The 17,184-nt window shown below is 51.5% G+C and overlaps 1 protein-coding gene across 6 annotated transcripts in view; it reads right to left on the bottom strand.

Moving 5' to 3' along the window:
* Nucleotides 1-17,184, bottom strand: part of TTC28 (tetratricopeptide repeat domain 28) — a 445,830-nt gene that overhangs the window by 62,935 nt on the left and 365,711 nt on the right. For all 6 annotated transcript variants that reach the window (XM_039504811.1, XM_039504812.1, XM_039504814.1 and 3 more), the window contains 6 exons: nucleotides 14,102-15,443; nucleotides 12,067-12,590; nucleotides 10,295-10,404; nucleotides 9,784-9,913; nucleotides 7,316-7,534; nucleotides 3,714-3,879 (listed from right to left, as the gene is read on the bottom strand). In XM_039504811.1, the coding sequence (XP_039360745.1) occupies nucleotides 3,714-3,879; nucleotides 7,316-7,534; nucleotides 9,784-9,913; nucleotides 10,295-10,404; nucleotides 12,067-12,590; nucleotides 14,102-15,443 (2,491 nt within the window). The remainder of the gene's footprint in view (nucleotides 1-3,713; nucleotides 3,880-7,315; nucleotides 7,535-9,783; nucleotides 9,914-10,294; nucleotides 10,405-12,066; nucleotides 12,591-14,101; nucleotides 15,444-17,184) is intronic.

Raw genomic sequence — 17,184 nt, 5'->3', positions numbered from 1 at the left:
ATTGAAGGGGACAGTCCCAGTAAGAAAAGGGGAAGTATGAAATCCATGGAAAGGCTGATATAATGGGGGTGGGGGTTACACTTCCAAACTACGGGCAGGTGCAAACTTGACAGGCATGTCCAACGGCCTCAACTCATCCCTCCACCACAAAGGAATTGTCAGCTGTTACCCCAGCACCCTCCGAGGGCACTAGGCCCAAAACGGTGTTCATCCAGGGGAGGCAAGCAGGGCTCAGGCCCCACCTAGGGTTAGAAAGAACAGTTTTTAATCTGAGTTTTGTGTCTCTCCTGCACTGCTTGTAGAAACCTCCTCTGACTCTGTGTCATTGCAGCCACCATGTGTTATACTGCCATCTCAATCTGCTAGGGTACAGAACTCCCCTCTTGTGTCTGAGCTGAGGGGTTTGCTTCATGCCTTCGGAAAGCATGACAGCAGCAATGTGGTTCAAGCAGCCTTGGACATCACACACAAAATAAGCAATGCTGATCCCTGCCTCGTAATCCACTGCTTGCACTAAGCAGCTTGGCTGTAACTCTGAACTAATTCATCAAGTCTGGATTGAATCCAAATTCAGGTAATCAAGAGCAGAAGGCCAATCTGCACGGCACAGTTCATTCATTCCCCCGCCACTATGTGGCACTCCCACGCCCAGGAGCACAGTAATGACTTAATCTTGCTTCAGTGTGGAGGAACGGCCAATGACTTCGAAGTTCCTTCCAGCTCTATATTTCTTTGGTTCTGTGACTTGCTGCCACAATTCCTGGACAAAGGCACCTTTCCCCACTAGCTCAAAAATTAGGCATTTTTTTAACACCTTTTAAAAAGCATTTTAGGTTGAGTTTTCTCCCCAGTCACCTGAAGAAAAAAGGTGAGGCTAAGCTAGTATACTATAGCGTCCTAGTCTGAAACTCTCTGCTTTGCAAACCTTTCCAACAAACCCTCATCTCTCTCTCGGACACTCACACTTCAGTTTAGTTTGAGATCACACCAGGATAAGTAGTTTCAGCAATCTTTAGGGCACAAGCTGAGAATTATCCAGGTCTTCCATCTTCCTTATAGATTCTGGCACAGAGGGAAGAACAAGCTCCCCACCCACACTAGGTAACAGAATTCACAGCCTCCCTAGGGATTCCTTTCTAAGCTGCTGACTGCATCTGTTCAGTAACCCAGCATGCCTTGCTAATAGCTGTCCACAGTGTGTCCCCAGGATGTCCCATCCTATCACAGGGCAGGGATGTCAGTGAGAAATCAGAGACAACGCTGACGGGAAATCTGATCACACTCCACACAATTAAAACATCTCAGTCAGAATTGCAAAAATCAGCCTGAATCTCTTAACACAATCAAATAGAAAATCCATCTAAATCAGACTGAGATATGAACGCGGGGCAGCGCGAGCGCAGGCATTGCTGGGGAGAGGTCTCTGCAGCACCTCTTGGTTTTATTGCTACCTTCTGCACAGGAAGGTCTGACTCACGTTACTGCAGCATCAGGTACCTGGACTTGGCAGGCACCAGTACAGCTATTACCAGAGATTAATTGGGGGGAGGGGTTGCAACTTTTTCTGCACTGTCCACAAAATCCTGAGCAAAATTTACTTTTTGGCTCAATTCCACAAAAATGAAATTTCTGTTTCTTTGCCAGAACTATTTGCATGAAAAATCAGTTTTCTGAGTGATGCCCCACTCAGCCGTAACTGCGCTCTGCCCCCAGAGGTCCAGGCCTGAGGAAGCTCAGGCAGAGCAGAGCAGAGCCTTCCATGACCTAGCACATACTTCTGTGATGAAGGCAGCAACATAAGACTTCAAGATTACAAATGAGATCATTCCCACTGCAAGCAGATCCTGGCAGGCCCTGCCCGCAGCCAGCAGGGAACTCCCTCCCTGCTAATAGGAGAGTCAGACAAACAAATTGATCTTCAACACACTGGACTAATCACTGAAATCAGAAGCAAGACGGGCTCTGCAAAAAGTTTCTTATAGTGCAGCATCTGCAGCGCCCTGCATTACTGTGATCCAACCAAAGGAAAGTCACCCACAATTCTCAGTACTGCAGAAACAGTGCTATGGTTACAAGAGAATGTGGATTCAGTTTAAAGAAATTTCAAACACAATAAAACAGAACAAACCATTAGCTCTATTCCTATACGTGTTCAGGGCCAAGGACGGCTCTATGTTTTTTTGCCACCCCAAGCATGGCATTCAAGGAGCCTTCAGCGGCATTTCTGCGGGAGGGCCGCCGGTCCCATGGCTTCGGCGGCGGTTCTGCGGGTGATCTGCTGGTCCCGCGCCTTCGGCTTAGCCACTGCTGAAGCCGCGAGACCTGGCGGACCTCCTGCAGGAACGCCGCCAAAGGCTCCCTGACTGCTGCCCTCACAACTGGCAGGCCTCCCTCCACCCCAGCTTGCCGCTCCAGGCACAAACTTTCTGTGCTGGTGCCTGGAGCTGCCCCTGTTCAGGGCCTAGGTAATGACCCAGGATAGCAAATACACTTGCTCTTCTTTTCACCTGGGGTAAATTAGACTTCCAAAGTGCAAGTTGGTTACTAAACTGATTCTTCTTCTGGCATATGCTTCTGACAGCACAAACAATGCTTTAGATTAAACTAACCTGCTCAGAATATAGAGTTTATGACTGTACAGTGGGTTTCAATTTTAATTAGAAAATTAAGGCTACATCTACACTAGAGATCTTACAGTGGCACAGCTGTACCAATGCAGCTGCACCGCTGTAAGATCTCTTGTGTACCCACTCTGTGCCAACGGGAGAGAGCTCTCCCACTGACATAATTAAATCACCCTCAACGAGCAGCGGTAGCAGCTATGTTGGCATAGCATGTCTTCTGCCGACATAGTGCTGTGCACACTACCACTTATGCTGGCGAAACATATGTCACTCAGAGGTGTGGTTTTTTTTCATACCCCTGAGCAACGTAAGTTTTGCCGACATAAGTGGTAGTGTAGACATGGCCTAAGTGTCATCATATCCTCTATGGTAGAACCTCCTACCTGTTCAATTCACAGAGCAGGTGCAAGGATGGGGATGCCCCTGACTCCATCCTGCAGGCTTCAGTGTTTGCAGAAGACAAAGTGTAATTTGCATGTTCAAGTATCAGTACAGGAAGTACTAGAGTGCTCATCCAATCAGGGAACCAAACAATACCATGCGACTCATCAGACCAATCACAGCTAAGCACTCAGCTTGGTTTTCAGATATTCATGTTCAAGCCACAGAGTAAAAATTGTGTAAAAATATTTGTGGAGTATATCTGTACAATGGATAAACTGAAGGAAATCTCTACTTGTTTTCAGATAGCAGCTACATAAATCAGATGGATTGTTCATTGTGAGTTATATGCTAGCCATAAAGGGACATATTTCAAAAATGTTCTCCCCCAAGTTGCAACTGCAATTTTTCATTAGCAAATCTCTGAGGGGGAATTAATTACATGGGTACCTCTGAATAGAATCTGCCCATATAGAGCAGATGAGGCATCTAACTATCGTGTCTGTGGGTGCAAACCCCATCTGCATGCACAGAATCTATTATTTGCAGCACAGATGGCTGTGGATACAAAATAGAGCCGCTTGGCTGAAGCTTATTTAAAATTTGGCCCAGAATATCAGAGTTCTCAGCCATCAGCTCCTCCAGGCTGTCTGGATACATGACTCCCAGGTGGGAGCAAGAGAATCAGGATGTGAATTCCTAACTCACCGGGTATAGTAGGAGTCCACGCCCAGTGCCTCTCGTACACTTGAGATGTAGAGCTCCAGTGCTGAATTAGTAATCGTTTGGAAGCCCACGCTGCTTGCTTCATGGATGTCCCCGGCATTCTCTGCCATGCTGTCACCCAGAGAGTATTCATGAAACTTCAGAATTCCTGCAAGGACACATTAATTGCCAGCATTGAAGACTGTGTGAAGGGAGTGCACTGCCAGCAACTGCCAAAGAAAGCAGTACAACTGTTACAAGTCCTGAGGGGTTGGCATCTCCAGCAAAAATGGAGAGAAGCATGCTGTGCTGTGTCTCCAGAGGGCTTTCCAGGAGTTAGTCCAATATGCTATATTAAGGCTTTGCTTTTAAAATCTGGTTTTGTACTTTGCAAATGATGGTTCAAGGGAAGAAAACTCAGCCGGGCTTTAATGAGATGTTCAGAAGGCACTTACTACTATCACAGCAGCCTCATATGAATTGTAAAACAGATGTTTCTTGCAAGCATCTCCCAGGGAAATTCCAACAGCACATTTCAATAGCAGCATATGAAAAATGTCTATTAATAGTATCTGACCACATAAACTAGACACACAAGGGCTGAAAGTCTGAACAAAAATGTTATTCCTACAGCAGAATCTCCTTGTGTCACATGGAGATTTCTCATTTCACCCTTACACACAAAAATAAATACATGCAAAGAAGTAAAAGGTAGATTAGTGCATATTAAAATACTAAAGCAAGAACATTACACAATGGGGCACACCAGAGAAAGGAAACATTTTGTCAAGGATTTAGCTGTTACTGCAGATAAAACCCTCCTCCAGTCAGACCAGCACACTCTTTCTGATATGATTAACCCTGCAGTGCCACTGCGCCTGGTGAAACATTACCCTGGGCACCCTGTTTGCAGTGGCAGCATAAACAACAAACCAGGTTGGAGAGAAGAGATGATCAAATAAAAAGACTTAAGCAACCTATTCTGTAGCAACAGCCGCAAATGGATCCATTGAAATGGTCAAGGGGTGAGTGGGGAGCTCTGAGGAAATACTACCTATGCTAGAATGAGGAACCTGAGATGCTCGCAAAGTTTCTGCATATGTATTGGAGAAGGCAAGAAGAAAGCAGAGAGCTGGAGTGCTGTCGTCAGCACCTGAGAACTCCTACATAAGAGCCCGTAGTAAGGCAGCCAAAGGTGAAGCAGCAACTAGCCACAGAATAAGGGTCTGAGAGAGGGAGACAGAGCCCGAGCAGACTGTAACCAGCACCGCCTCGCAGAGCTCGGTTACACAGAACAGCCTCCAAGGGCCTGGGCAGTTACAAACCCAATTGCCCCAGGAGGTTGGTTGTGGCTGCTCTTCTACAAGCCTCTAACTTGTGGTGGGGATGTAGGGGCCGTGACTAAATCTTTATGAATCTCAGTGACAAATCCTGCTTCTCCAGCTGATACCATCTTACCAGGCCCAGTCCTGTCCCCAGTGTGGTAAAACCTTCAACATTTTATTATGCAAAATGTATGGTTTGAGAGGGCAATTAGTGACCATGGGTGTAATGGGACAGTAACCTCTCTTCACTCAGATCCATAAAGGATTTGAGTAACTCCTAGAGTAAATAATCAAAGAGATACATCTAGTGAAAAATACGTCAGCCAAGCCAAAGAAGTTCATTTGTGTTTGCTTTCCTTGTTGAACCATGTTCAATGCCATCTGAATTAGTGCTCTTTATCTCTGTCATGATGAAGGGTTACAATTATTAAATTATATACAAGGACTACTCCTGAAGATTTACAGTCATCACTTTATTAGATAATGAACAACAGTTGCCTGCAAAAGGGGATCCTCTTCAAATTAATCCTTCCTGCTCTGCTCATCTGTGATAAATGTTTCCAAATTCATGTGAAGAAGATTCAGAGGAACAGACAGTTAGATGGCATATCTAACAGAAGCCCTCCTGTTATCTAGAATCCACTTCAATTAATACAGTACATGTCAAATGCATTTGGAAGCATAAAACAGAAAAATGTAATTAAAGTGAGGACTTTTTTTACATAAAAGATTCTCTATTGGAGGTAGCGTGCTTGGAATCTCATTATCACTCTGCATTGCCCTGTGGGAAATCCAGACAGATTGGCTGTTGAAAAATGGGTAAATTAAGCACCTGAAAACTTTCCCATTTATGGGTGAATGTCAAAGCCCTGAACATGCTTCTCTGACTGAACTTTCCTTTCCTCTATTTCTGTGCATGCCACAGGTGCCGGCCTATTTGGGTCCCATGAGCCAGCCTGATCCCCAAAAGGAAGATCAGTCCTCAAAACCATGAAGTCCTCCCGCTCAACAGAGGGGAATGGACCAAAAAACCCATGGGTATTGAGTAGTCATGGGGGACAAAGAATGAAAAATGCTGGAAGAAAGTGTAGGTCAGATGGTCAAAAGAAGGATACAAGAAAGGAACACTGAGCTGAGAAGCCCAGGTAGCGTCCACCTCTCTACAGTGGAAGCCACCCAGAGGAATCTGCCTGGATGTGCGGACAAAAGGTGAACAGAAATTGGCTCCTCTCCACAGTCCCAGAGAATATCCCAGTCCAACTCCCTCTTTCTAGCCTGGTAAATAGCCATCTTGCCCAGCGCCACGGGGAGGATGACAGGGAGGCTCTGAGATTTTGTGGGGCCACACATAGGAAGTACATAAATAAAAAGGTGCAGGGAAGGTGCAGCCAGAGCTTCAACAGGAATTTCTGGAGGAGGCAGGGTTGCCAACTCTGACTAAAGCTATTCCAGGAGATTTTCCCCCCAACATTATGTAATGTCATTAATTGTACTGTACCTATTAAAATCTCCTGGATTGCTTTCAACAGTCACCGGGAGATCAATGGCGATTCCAATAGACTCCAAGCCAATCCAGGAGGGTTGGCAACCCTACTGCAACCTGGTGCACTGAAATAAACAGGCTCTAGGGTCTTCTCTCTTTCCACAGAAGGGACAGGTGTCATGGTCTGCGTAAACTGCACCAACACCACATCTGTGCTCATGGCTCCATGAAGGAGCTGCCAGTTTATGTCCATAGTGGTCCCTGGAACCAAGGTGGAAAGGTGACAGACTGACAGCTCTGGGATCATGTCAAGACCTTCCCTCAGGTATGGCACCAGCACAGCAGTGTGAACCTTACCCTCTCCCCCCCCCCCACCCAACTGACCCACCAGCATGCCTTAGCCCTGACCAGGGGAGGCTTCCCTCTCTAGAGTTACGAGAGGACTCCAGTCTCCATGGCAGGCTCTATCCTGGCCTGCCCACAATGGTGCTATGCAGCACTGGTTTCTGTGGAGAGGATATTTGTGCACTAGGAACAGGACAAATCCCCCATCTCATTTTACCAGGGTCCCCAAAACAGCCGTCAGACAGAGACACCTTTTAGTTACTACCGTCTCCAGGCCAAATTCCTCCCTAGAGTAAGACCAGTGACTACAAAGTGAGGCTTTGAGTGCCAGGCCCAGCCTCTGGGTGGTGGAACAGGACAGGACCCTAATGGGTCTGTCCCAACTCTGATTTCTAGGATTCCCCCTTTGCAGGCTTTGCTAGTTGACTCTAATCTACAGAAAGGAACCTTACCTGCCCCAGGAGCAAGCAACCAGCTGTACAGATAGCCGGCAGCCAGCGAATAGTAGAGAACAAGTCCCCTCTGGCCATTCACAGTCTCCAGAACCTGGTCAATGGTGACAGGGGAATAGGGGTCAGAGTCCTGCTGTCCAGTCTGACGTTCCACCAGCAAGTCAGCGAATGCTCTCGTTCGCCCCCTTTCTGCCACAGCCAGGGCTTCGTCGTGGTGGCCTGTGAAGAAGAGCCACAAGTTAGGGAACAAAGATGTGTCTCAGGCCTGCACCAGACACTGCAGAGCACTGTAAAAGGGTAGAGAGCATGGCAGTTATTCCAGTCCAAACAGCACCACAGATCACAGGGCAGCAGCACCTCTATGGGCACTGTCTTTGTTTCCTCAGCAACCCCAAGCATCCTGGCTGGCTGCACGTTGCTTCTTCCCAGACTATAACCCAGTGCCCTTTGGGACTCCTTGGCACATCAAACGTCCAAGATATCCAGTACCTCAGTCACAGACCCACAGGATCTGTGCGACACTCTGATTTGTAAGCTGTCCCTTCAGTGTGCCAGACCCCAAGAGGTCACACTTTTCCACAAGGATAGACCCCCAGGGCCTCCACACCTCTGAAACAGAGCCTCTACTTTTCACTGCGAGCTCTGCCCAGAGTGTCTGACTGAAGCAGACTGCTGTTCGGAGACTTTTATGCTCTTCAGGGATCAAAGTAGCTCAGCAAGTATCTGCAGTGACTCCGGGCAGCCTTTTCAGAACTGAGTAGGGTTCATTAGTCAAGTGTAACACAGCCTCAGGAAGCCCTTCGGTGAGCTCGAGAGGCAAAGGTAAGACAGAGTTCAGACTGGCCAATGCCTGGGCTACACGGAGCCATGCTGCTGTAGAAACCATCCAGGCTCTCTCTCTCTTTCTTGACCTCTTTGCCTGTCAGTCCCAGGTGAGCTTCTGTGTCTCTGTGAGCCCAGTTCTTATCACTGCCTCCTGCCACCTCTCAGTCCAGTGTCCTCCTGCTGCAAAGTCATGCTGAGTTCATGTGTTCACCTTGCCAGAACTTCCTGGTGTGAAGTGTCAATTGCTCAGTCCTCCGCATTCCCATTGTCTTTCCGGATCTGCCACCGATAAAGACTGGCTGAACCCAATCCATAACGACCAATTCCGTTCACCCCAAACACATCGTGTCTCCTGCTCTGCGCCAGGAGCAGAATTTTAACTCTTCTGCACCCACTGGGTAGTAATGCCAAGGCGATATGTACAGAGTCCTACAGATAGTTCTTAAAAATATTACAGACAATTCCTCCGTTCGTCACACTCTTCTCTTCTATCTAAGGTTTTAATCCCACCCTCATCCCCATGGGTCTGATCACCTCGCAGTTGTGCATTAAGCAAGGTGACTCACATCCAGTGTGTGTGGTTCACTCTCTCCCCAGGCCTCCAGAGGATTGTAGGTACTGGGACGTGGTTTGCTTTGGCAGGGTTTTAGCCACGCTGCTCTGCTTGTATTAGCAAAGGCAGCTGAAGAAGTGCACCTGGCACTGGGAGCAGAAGGTCCTGATTTGTGTACCCTGAGCAGGTAGAGTTCCTCACAGCAGGCTGGGAAGGGGAATCTCCTACCCAAGCCTGTAAGGGAAGGGTCTACACACAAATGGGGGGGAGATGAGTGCTGATGTGGGCTCTGTGATGTGACCCAGCACAGTCCTGGGGGGCACAGGAGTGAATCATACACAAGTGAGGGGCTGAAGGATGCGCTGCTGAGAGGGGAAAGCAATGAAATATCAGGGAAAGGACATCCTGAACTATGCCTTGTCCCAGGATCTCAGTGCCTTGTGCAAACGTTAAGTGCAGCCTCACAAGGCTCCCATGGGGAATTATCCTCACATTACACATCGGTAAGGCTAAGATTTTGTCATGGTTATTTTTACTAAAAGTCACGGACAGGTCATGGGCAATAAATAAAAATTAACAGAAGCCTTGACCTGTCTGTGACTTTTGCTGCTGTAGCTCCATGGTTTCTCCTGCCACTGTGGTGGCTGGGAGCTGTTGGGTTCTCTCCCCACCCTACCCTCCCGCAAGGCTGTCGCCCGTCGCTGGAACCCTGGTGAGGGCTCCCTGAGGAGGCTGTCGCCTGTTGCTGGAACCCTGCAGGTGGATCCTCCAGCAGTCCTGAAGCCCCAGGGACTGAAGGAGAAAATGTCACAGAGGTCTCTGGAAGTCACGGATTCCATGACTTCCGTGACAAAAATGTAACCTTACACATGGGGAAACTGACGCACGGAGTGCAATGGGATGGGACCAGCTTGCCAGCAGCAGAGGCACAAAAAGGCACAGGAGCCCTGATCCCAGTCTCCTGTTCTAACTACTAGACTAGAAACACTTGAGAGGAACTGCACACCTGGAACTAGGGTCAAACCCTGGAGCCAGGGAAGAACTCAGACTCCTAGCTCCAACAGCCACGGGCAGCACAGGTATCTCTTACCAAGGCTGACGAGCACTTGCTGCAGGGCCTGGTAGGATGATGTCTGCAGGTCAAAGAGCGATAGCTTGTAGTCTGTGCTCAGCTGCACCTCATGGCGGATGGTTTCAAACAGCGCCGACGCCCTATAGAGCTGGGAGGGGAGAACAGCCCATGGTGACACTCAGAACTGCATCTGGCCCAGCCTGCAGCCACTGGCACTTCAGTGAGGGGGACTGGGGAGGAGAGGGGAAGAAGCTGGGACCAACATGCTCTCAGCTGGGGTCAGGTCTGCCCCATCCAGTCCTGGTCTGCAAGCAGCTCATCACACCCACACTGCAGTGTCCAAGGCAGAGGGGCTGGCCACTCTGCAGGGGAAGAGACATAGCTGTGTCCAGGGAGAAGAGGCCAGGAGACTGCACCCAGATGGGCAGTGACAAGTCATCTCTGAACAAGCACCATGTGTAAGAAGGGACCACAGCCTGATGCATTACAGGGGATGAGAGATCCTCCTACTACTGGAGCTGCTGCCTACCTGGTGCTGGGCCTCCTCCAGGTTCCCACTAGCCCAGAGGGAGAGGCCCAGGCCATGGCGGATTTTGGCTTCATCTTCTCTACGCCCCAGCTGTTCTGCCAGTCTCAGTCCTGAAAAAGAAGTGGAGTCAGTGAAGGCGAGAGAAAAGATTCCCTGCTGCTGGATGATGGGAGGTTTGGGATGAAGGGAGTGGGGTGTTCAGGCTGCAAACAGGAGTAGGCTTACGCTGAGTCCCGGCCCTGGGCAGGGCACTCATCCGTGTGCCGGTGTCACCGGTTTGCTGAGGCTGCCCAACACCTTGAAGAGAAGTGCTGTCTGTGGAGTCAGCGGGTCAGCAGGAGAGGGGTAGGGAGCTGGCTAGCAGGAGCGCATGGAGAGGACAGGGAGAAGGCACCAGAGCTAGGACACAGGCCCTTCCTCTGTGCCACTCCAGCCTCTCCCCACCTACAACAGGCAGCCCCTCACCATAGCCGTTTGGCTTTTAACCCTTCAAACACTGCAGATGAGCAAAGCTGCCAAGTGCTGCTGGAGTCCTTCTTCCTCTCCCTCCTCACCTGAGAGGCCCTGCTAATACATCCAGCTAACCAGGATATGCCTCAGCACCCGCCCTTGCCCCAGGTCTCCGAACACCTTCCTGGCAGACATGAATCGCAGCTAGAGGCGGGGCGGCGATTCTAATCTGACCTACCACAGGAACATTCATTTCAGTTCCAATATCATCCACAGGCATTTCCTACAGTGCCCCAACACGTCACACCTCCACGGGCCCCAGTGACATCTGATACATACAAGCATGTTAGTCTCAACCATTGCAGAGAATGTAAGGGAAAGGCCCAGGTCGGGTAAGGGCTGCTGGGCTCAGCTGCAGGAGAGTGGCCTGCAGGAAGGTCACCTCCCATCAGGAAAGGGGGCTGCACTGATTTCCCCTCCACCAATTTAACTGAAATTCCCCCTACTATACTGAAATCCTGCTCAGGTCAATTTCCAGGAAATCCAGGCTAACTTGTGTAATTAATCTATCAGTCTGCAGCCCAGCTCCCCCCACACCATTCAATCCACTCAGCTTGTCTTCTTCCTCACACTGCTGCCGCCATGCTGAACAGATGATGCTTTTATCCTGGGAGATGGTGCAGCAGCAGCAAGGGTAAGGCGTGCAAGGCTGGACCAATGGGGGCCCTCCAGCTGTCCCCCGCTCCCAGCCACTCAGATCATCCCCCACAACACTGTCATGGTGCAAGGTTGAGAGGCCTGTTACTTTTCCAGCTCTAAGCCCCACCCCCACTTTAATCTGAAGGGGAGAAACAGGTAGCTCCCAGCTGAGGCAAGCTCAGCCCAGGTGGGCTGCAGGGCTGTTTGTCCTCAGTACAAACAGGCTTTGTGGATCCAAGTCATTCCCTGGCCTGCCATGTCACCCACTGAGGAGATTTCCCTCTCTTGACTCAGGGCAGACGGGCTTTATAAAGAGACTTAGGGTGCTTGGAGTGAAGTTTAGTGATTAATCCTCCCCCGGCAAAGCACTCACTGACCTTTAAAGGCTTTGCCATTCCCTTGTCTGTCACAATGTGCTGCTACATGAAGGTCTGGGCAGCCGGGCCGCTAATGAAGGGCACAGTGCCCTGGGTGATAACTGCCCGGGTCTGCAGGAGACTGTCAGAGCTAGCGAATGTCTTAGACACATACTCATATTCCTACATCTCGCTCCCTTTCATACGGACATGCCCACTCCCCCATTCCCTGCAGACGTAAAGCCACTGGATAATTCATCCACTCACCTTCCTGCAAGTACATCACAGCCTGAGAGTAGTTCTGCAAGGCATGGTGTGTCCTCCCAAGGCTGCTATAGGACACGGTTTTGGCCACCAAGTCATTCATTTGAGCTGCAATGCTGAGATGTTGCTCCTGATAAACCACTGCCCTCTCATAGGTGCCCAGCGACTCGTACGTTAATCCCAGGTTTCCATAGGCCCTGCCCTGGCATGTGGGATTGTTGGTCTCTTCTGCAATCTGCAGGTCCAGCTGGTGGTACTGCAGTGCCGTGTCGTACTCGCCCATTAGCTGATAGACTCCCCCCAGGCCGCAGGCGGCGTCGCTCTCCAGAGACCGGTCTTTCATTTCTCGGGCAATGTTTAGCTGCCGTTCCAGGCAGGAGATGGCTTGCTCGTAATTTCCTAATTGGCTGTGCAGACTCCCCAGCTCCCCATAGGCTTGGGCTTTGTTGAATGCCTCCCCGAGCTCATGGGCCACCACTAGCCTCTTTTCAAAGCACACGAGAGCCTGCTGCAAACTTCCCATTGCCCTGTGTGGAGAGAAAAGGAGCATTTATCTTGCCTAGGCATATGTAACATGAAAACCATCTTTCACTGTCACGTCCTACAGAGAAACGCTGCTCTGGAGCCGGCTCAAATCTGTCATGGCCCCGCGGCCAGATGTAGGGGAATTTCAGAGCTACCATCAGTGAACTTGCCAGTGAACCCTGGAGTCAATGGTAAGAGAGACCCTGAAGGCAACAATCAGGCTCAAAAAATTGTCCAGGCCTCCTCTGCGTCCCCTGTAAACGCCTCACTCCAGGGAGCCCGGGGCAGGGAAATGAAGTTTCATTATTCAGGGTAACAGCACAGCCTGAATAACCTTCCCCCTCGCCATCCAGACCGCTCTGTCGTTCCACACTACCCGGTGTGTAGACACTGCCTCGCACAGCCATACACATACAGCTGTACAGCTCCCCTACAGCCGTACACATACACCCCCACAACCCTCCTGCACCACCCAGACAGCTGTCATTCCACACTACCCAGTGTATACACCCTGCCCCACAAAGCCGCATGCATACAGCCATACACCCCCACATCCCCCTCGCCATCCAGACCGCTCTGTCATTCCATACCACCCAGTGTGTACACCCTGCCATACACATACACCTCCCACAACCATTAAATCCCTCCATCCGTACACATATGCCCCACAGCTGTACACCCCACATCTGTACACATACACCTCCACAGCAATACATCCTACACATATCTCTACACATACACCACCAGTTTCCCATGTACCCACTACTGCCACCCCACAAATCTGTACACATATACCCCACAGCCCTCCACATATCCTTCACAGCCACTAGCCTCCCCACATCCATGCACATACACCCCCACAGCCATACACCCCACACAGATCTGTACAAATACACCCCTGCAGCTTCCATGTACCCTCCACAGCCATATACCCCTCTGACATACATGTGTACAGAGACACGTGCACAGCACCGCCATCTACCCTTCACACCCCAAATCCGTACACCTACACCCCCACAGTCATATATCCCCAACACACATCTGTATATACATCCCCCACAGCTCTACACCCACACATCCATACATGTAACCCCAACCCACACAAATGCATCTGTAAAGTTCCCCCTCCCCTCTGCACCCATACTCCTATCTCTCATAGTCGTACACATACCCTGCCCCATACCCACCCCCCCAGCTGCCCATCCACCTATTTACTTACACACACACACACACCCTTCTATCTCCCCCCAGCGCACACAGCTTGCTAGCCAGTGACTGCACAGTGTGAGAGAAATCCAGCATATTGTATTGAATCTCTGTTCTCAGGTTGGTTCCTTGACACTAACCCCTGTTGGCAGCACGTGCACCCATATACTCGCTGTGACACAGCTCACCACTGAATCACATGAATAGTGATGGTATAATCATCACTCAGGTATTTTCACTCATTCACTTTCAAGACATTTCTCATTACCAAAGGCCATGCAATACTCCAGCCTTTGGCATTTGTTACCTGTGCCCATTTCCCAGGCCCCGATAGGCCTTCGCCTGGTCTTGCATGCGATTTAAACTCTGAGCTACAGATAAGTACTGTTCATAATACTTTATGGCTTCTTCATAATCTCCTAGAGCCTCGTAACAATCCCCCAGGTTTCCGTATGCCCGGCCTCTGTCCAGCACAGCTTCGTTTCCACTCAGCTGCTGTAGCATGGCCAGCTGCTGCTCAAAGTACCCAATAGCTTCCTCCATGACATTCATGTTCATCTTGGTGATGCCCATGTTGCCATAGACTTGGGCCTCTATACTGGGGTCCTTCAGCTTCTGTCCAAGTTCCAGCTGTTCTTCATAACACTTGAATGCCATGGTGTACTTCCCAAGGCACATGTACACTGCAGCAAGGTGGCCATGAGCTCTGCATTCACCCGGCATATCCCCTAGCTCCTGGTAAACCTCCAGTTGCTGTGTATGGTACCCCAAGGCCTTGTCATATTTCTGTATCATCTTGTATGCAGAACCCAAGGCTGCATAGGCACTGGCCTCCAATCTCCTGTCTTTGACATGATGAGCTAAGCTCAGCTGCTGCTCATAGAATTTTATTGCACCATTTACATCTTTTTTACATACAAAAATATCCCCCAGGTTCCCAAGAGCCCGGAATTTGGCTTGGGAATTGTTCAGAGACTGGGCCAGAGACAGCAGGTACTTCTGGCACTCCTCGGCTTTGCTGAAGTCCATTAAGGCCTTGAACGCCAGGCCCAGGTTGCAGTAGGCCTTGGCTTGGCTCAGCTTGTCATGTAGATCCTTTGCTAAGGCGAGATCCTGCTCATAGTACTTTACAGCCTCCTCATAGTTTCCAAGGCAGTAATGGGCGTAGCCAAGGTTGTGGCAAACTTTCCCCTCCCCCTCCATGTCCTGCAGCTCAGGGGACAGGCGCAGGTATTGCTCATAGTAAGGGGCTGCCTGCGCGTACTCTCCTCGCGAGCAATGGAAGTTGCCCAGGTTGCTGAGGGCCCGGGCCTCGCTTTGTATGTCCCGCAGCTCCCGGGCGATGTTGAGGTGGTTTTGGTAGTGCTGCAGGGCCCGGTCATGGGCGCCTAAGGCCTGATATGCCACTGCTAAGTTCCCATGGGTGGATGCCTGCGAGGCCCGATCATTCACTTCCATCGAAATCTGCAGCTCCTGCCGGTGGTATTTCACAGCGTGGTCATACATGCCCAGGGCATTGTACGCATTGCCCATGTTGCCGTAGGCCCGGCCCTGAGCACCATAGTCATTCAGCTCCTGGGCGATGGACAGGTGAGTCTTGTGGAGTTTCAGAGCAGAGTCATAGTCGCCTTTCATCTGGTGAATGATCCCTGAGAAGTAACAGAAACAGAGATTAAAGAGATAAAACCCCAGTGCCGCCCCCCACCACTCCCCCACAGCCTCACACGACAACCATTCCCACACACCACCCCGAGCCCCATCACACCACCCCTCCCGCACAGCACCGCCCCTCCCCCACAGCGCTGCCCGCAGCTCCACACACTGACCCTTCCCCACACTGCCACCCCCAGCAACCCTTCCCCACACTGCCCCTCCCCCACAGCACTGCCCCTCCCCCACAGCGCTGCCCACAGCTCCACACACTGCCCCTCCCCCACAGCCTCACACGACAACCTTTCCCACACACCACCCCCAGCCCCATCACACCACCCCTCCCGCACAGCACCGCCCCTCCCCCACAGCGCTGCCCGCAGCTCCACACACTGACCCTTCCCCACACTGCCCCCCCCAGCAACCCTTCCCCACACCGCCCCTCCCACAGCACTGCCCCTCCCCACAGCGCTGCCCGCAGCTCCACACACTGACCCTTCCACACACTGCCCCTCCCCCACAGCCTCACACGACAACCTTTCCCACACACCACCCCAGCCCCCTCACACCGCCTCCCGCACAGCACCGCCTCCCCACAGCACCGCCCCTCCCCCACAGCGCTGCCCGCAGCTCCACACACTGACCCTTCCCCACACTGCCACCCCCAGCAACCCTTCCCCACGCCGCCCCTCTCCCACAGCACTGCCCCTCTCCCACAACGCTGCCCTCAGCTCCACACTGACCCTTCCCCACACCGCCCCTCCCCCACACACCACCCCCACAGCACTGCCGCTCCCCCACAGCGCTGCCCTCAGCTCCACACACTGATCTTCCTCCACAGCGCCGCCCCAGCCCCACACGACAACCCTTCCCCACAGCGCTGCCCCCAGCCCAACACACTGCCCTCAAGCCCACACACCAACCCTCCTCCAGCTCCACACTGACCCTCCCACACTGCGCCACCCCCAACCCAACACACTGCCCCCAGCCTCACATTGCAACCCTCCCGCCCCAACCCCACACACTGACTCTCCCTCTCAGCACTGGGCACGGCCCCATCCCTTCCCACTGCTACTGGGAATAGCCCCAAGCCTCACCCACCAACTCTTCCCCACAGTACCAGGCCCAGCCCTGCAGCCCCACAGCAGGGAAAAACACCACGTTTTTCAGGACATTTCATAGGATTCTTTAGCTACAGATGCACTTTCCCCTTCTAGTCCCAGTATTCAAGCATTTTAAGGGTGTTTCAGTGCTAGGGTCCTACCAGACTAGTGCATGGAGCCACACTGGAGAGGCACCTCACTCAGCCCTCACTCCATGGCAGAGATGGAAGTCACTGGCAGCTGGGCGCTCAGCACCTCTAAAAGGGACCTGTCCAAAGGGATCTAGCAAGTCCATGGCAGAGCTGGGAGCAGCCCCCAGGATTCCCAGCCTGGTCACAGAGACTTCAACCAGAATGAGACCATCACGGTGCCCCCAAACAGTGAGTGGCTGGGGACACTGCAGCAGAGTGTGGGACAGCAGGGTGCCAGGGGACAGAGGCACAGAGCCAGCAGCTGGGATCAGGACTGAGGGGCGGGGGTAAGGAGCAGAGGCAGAGGGCCCAGGTGGGGGTGACAAGGCCCAGAGGCAGCACGCCCTGGACTCAGGCAAAGGTTTGTCTGTGACTGCGAATCATGAGTCTGTTCAGCAAACAGCACCAAACACAGGCTGCAATCTGGAGCCTGCAACAACTAGAAC

The sequence above is a fragment of the Mauremys reevesii genome, linkage group 18 (assembly GCF_016161935.1).
Source record: "Mauremys reevesii isolate NIE-2019 linkage group 18, ASM1616193v1, whole genome shotgun sequence".
NCBI lineage: Eukaryota > Metazoa > Chordata > Testudines > Geoemydidae > Mauremys > Mauremys reevesii.
This window is presented reverse-complemented; position numbering and strand designations above follow the sequence as displayed.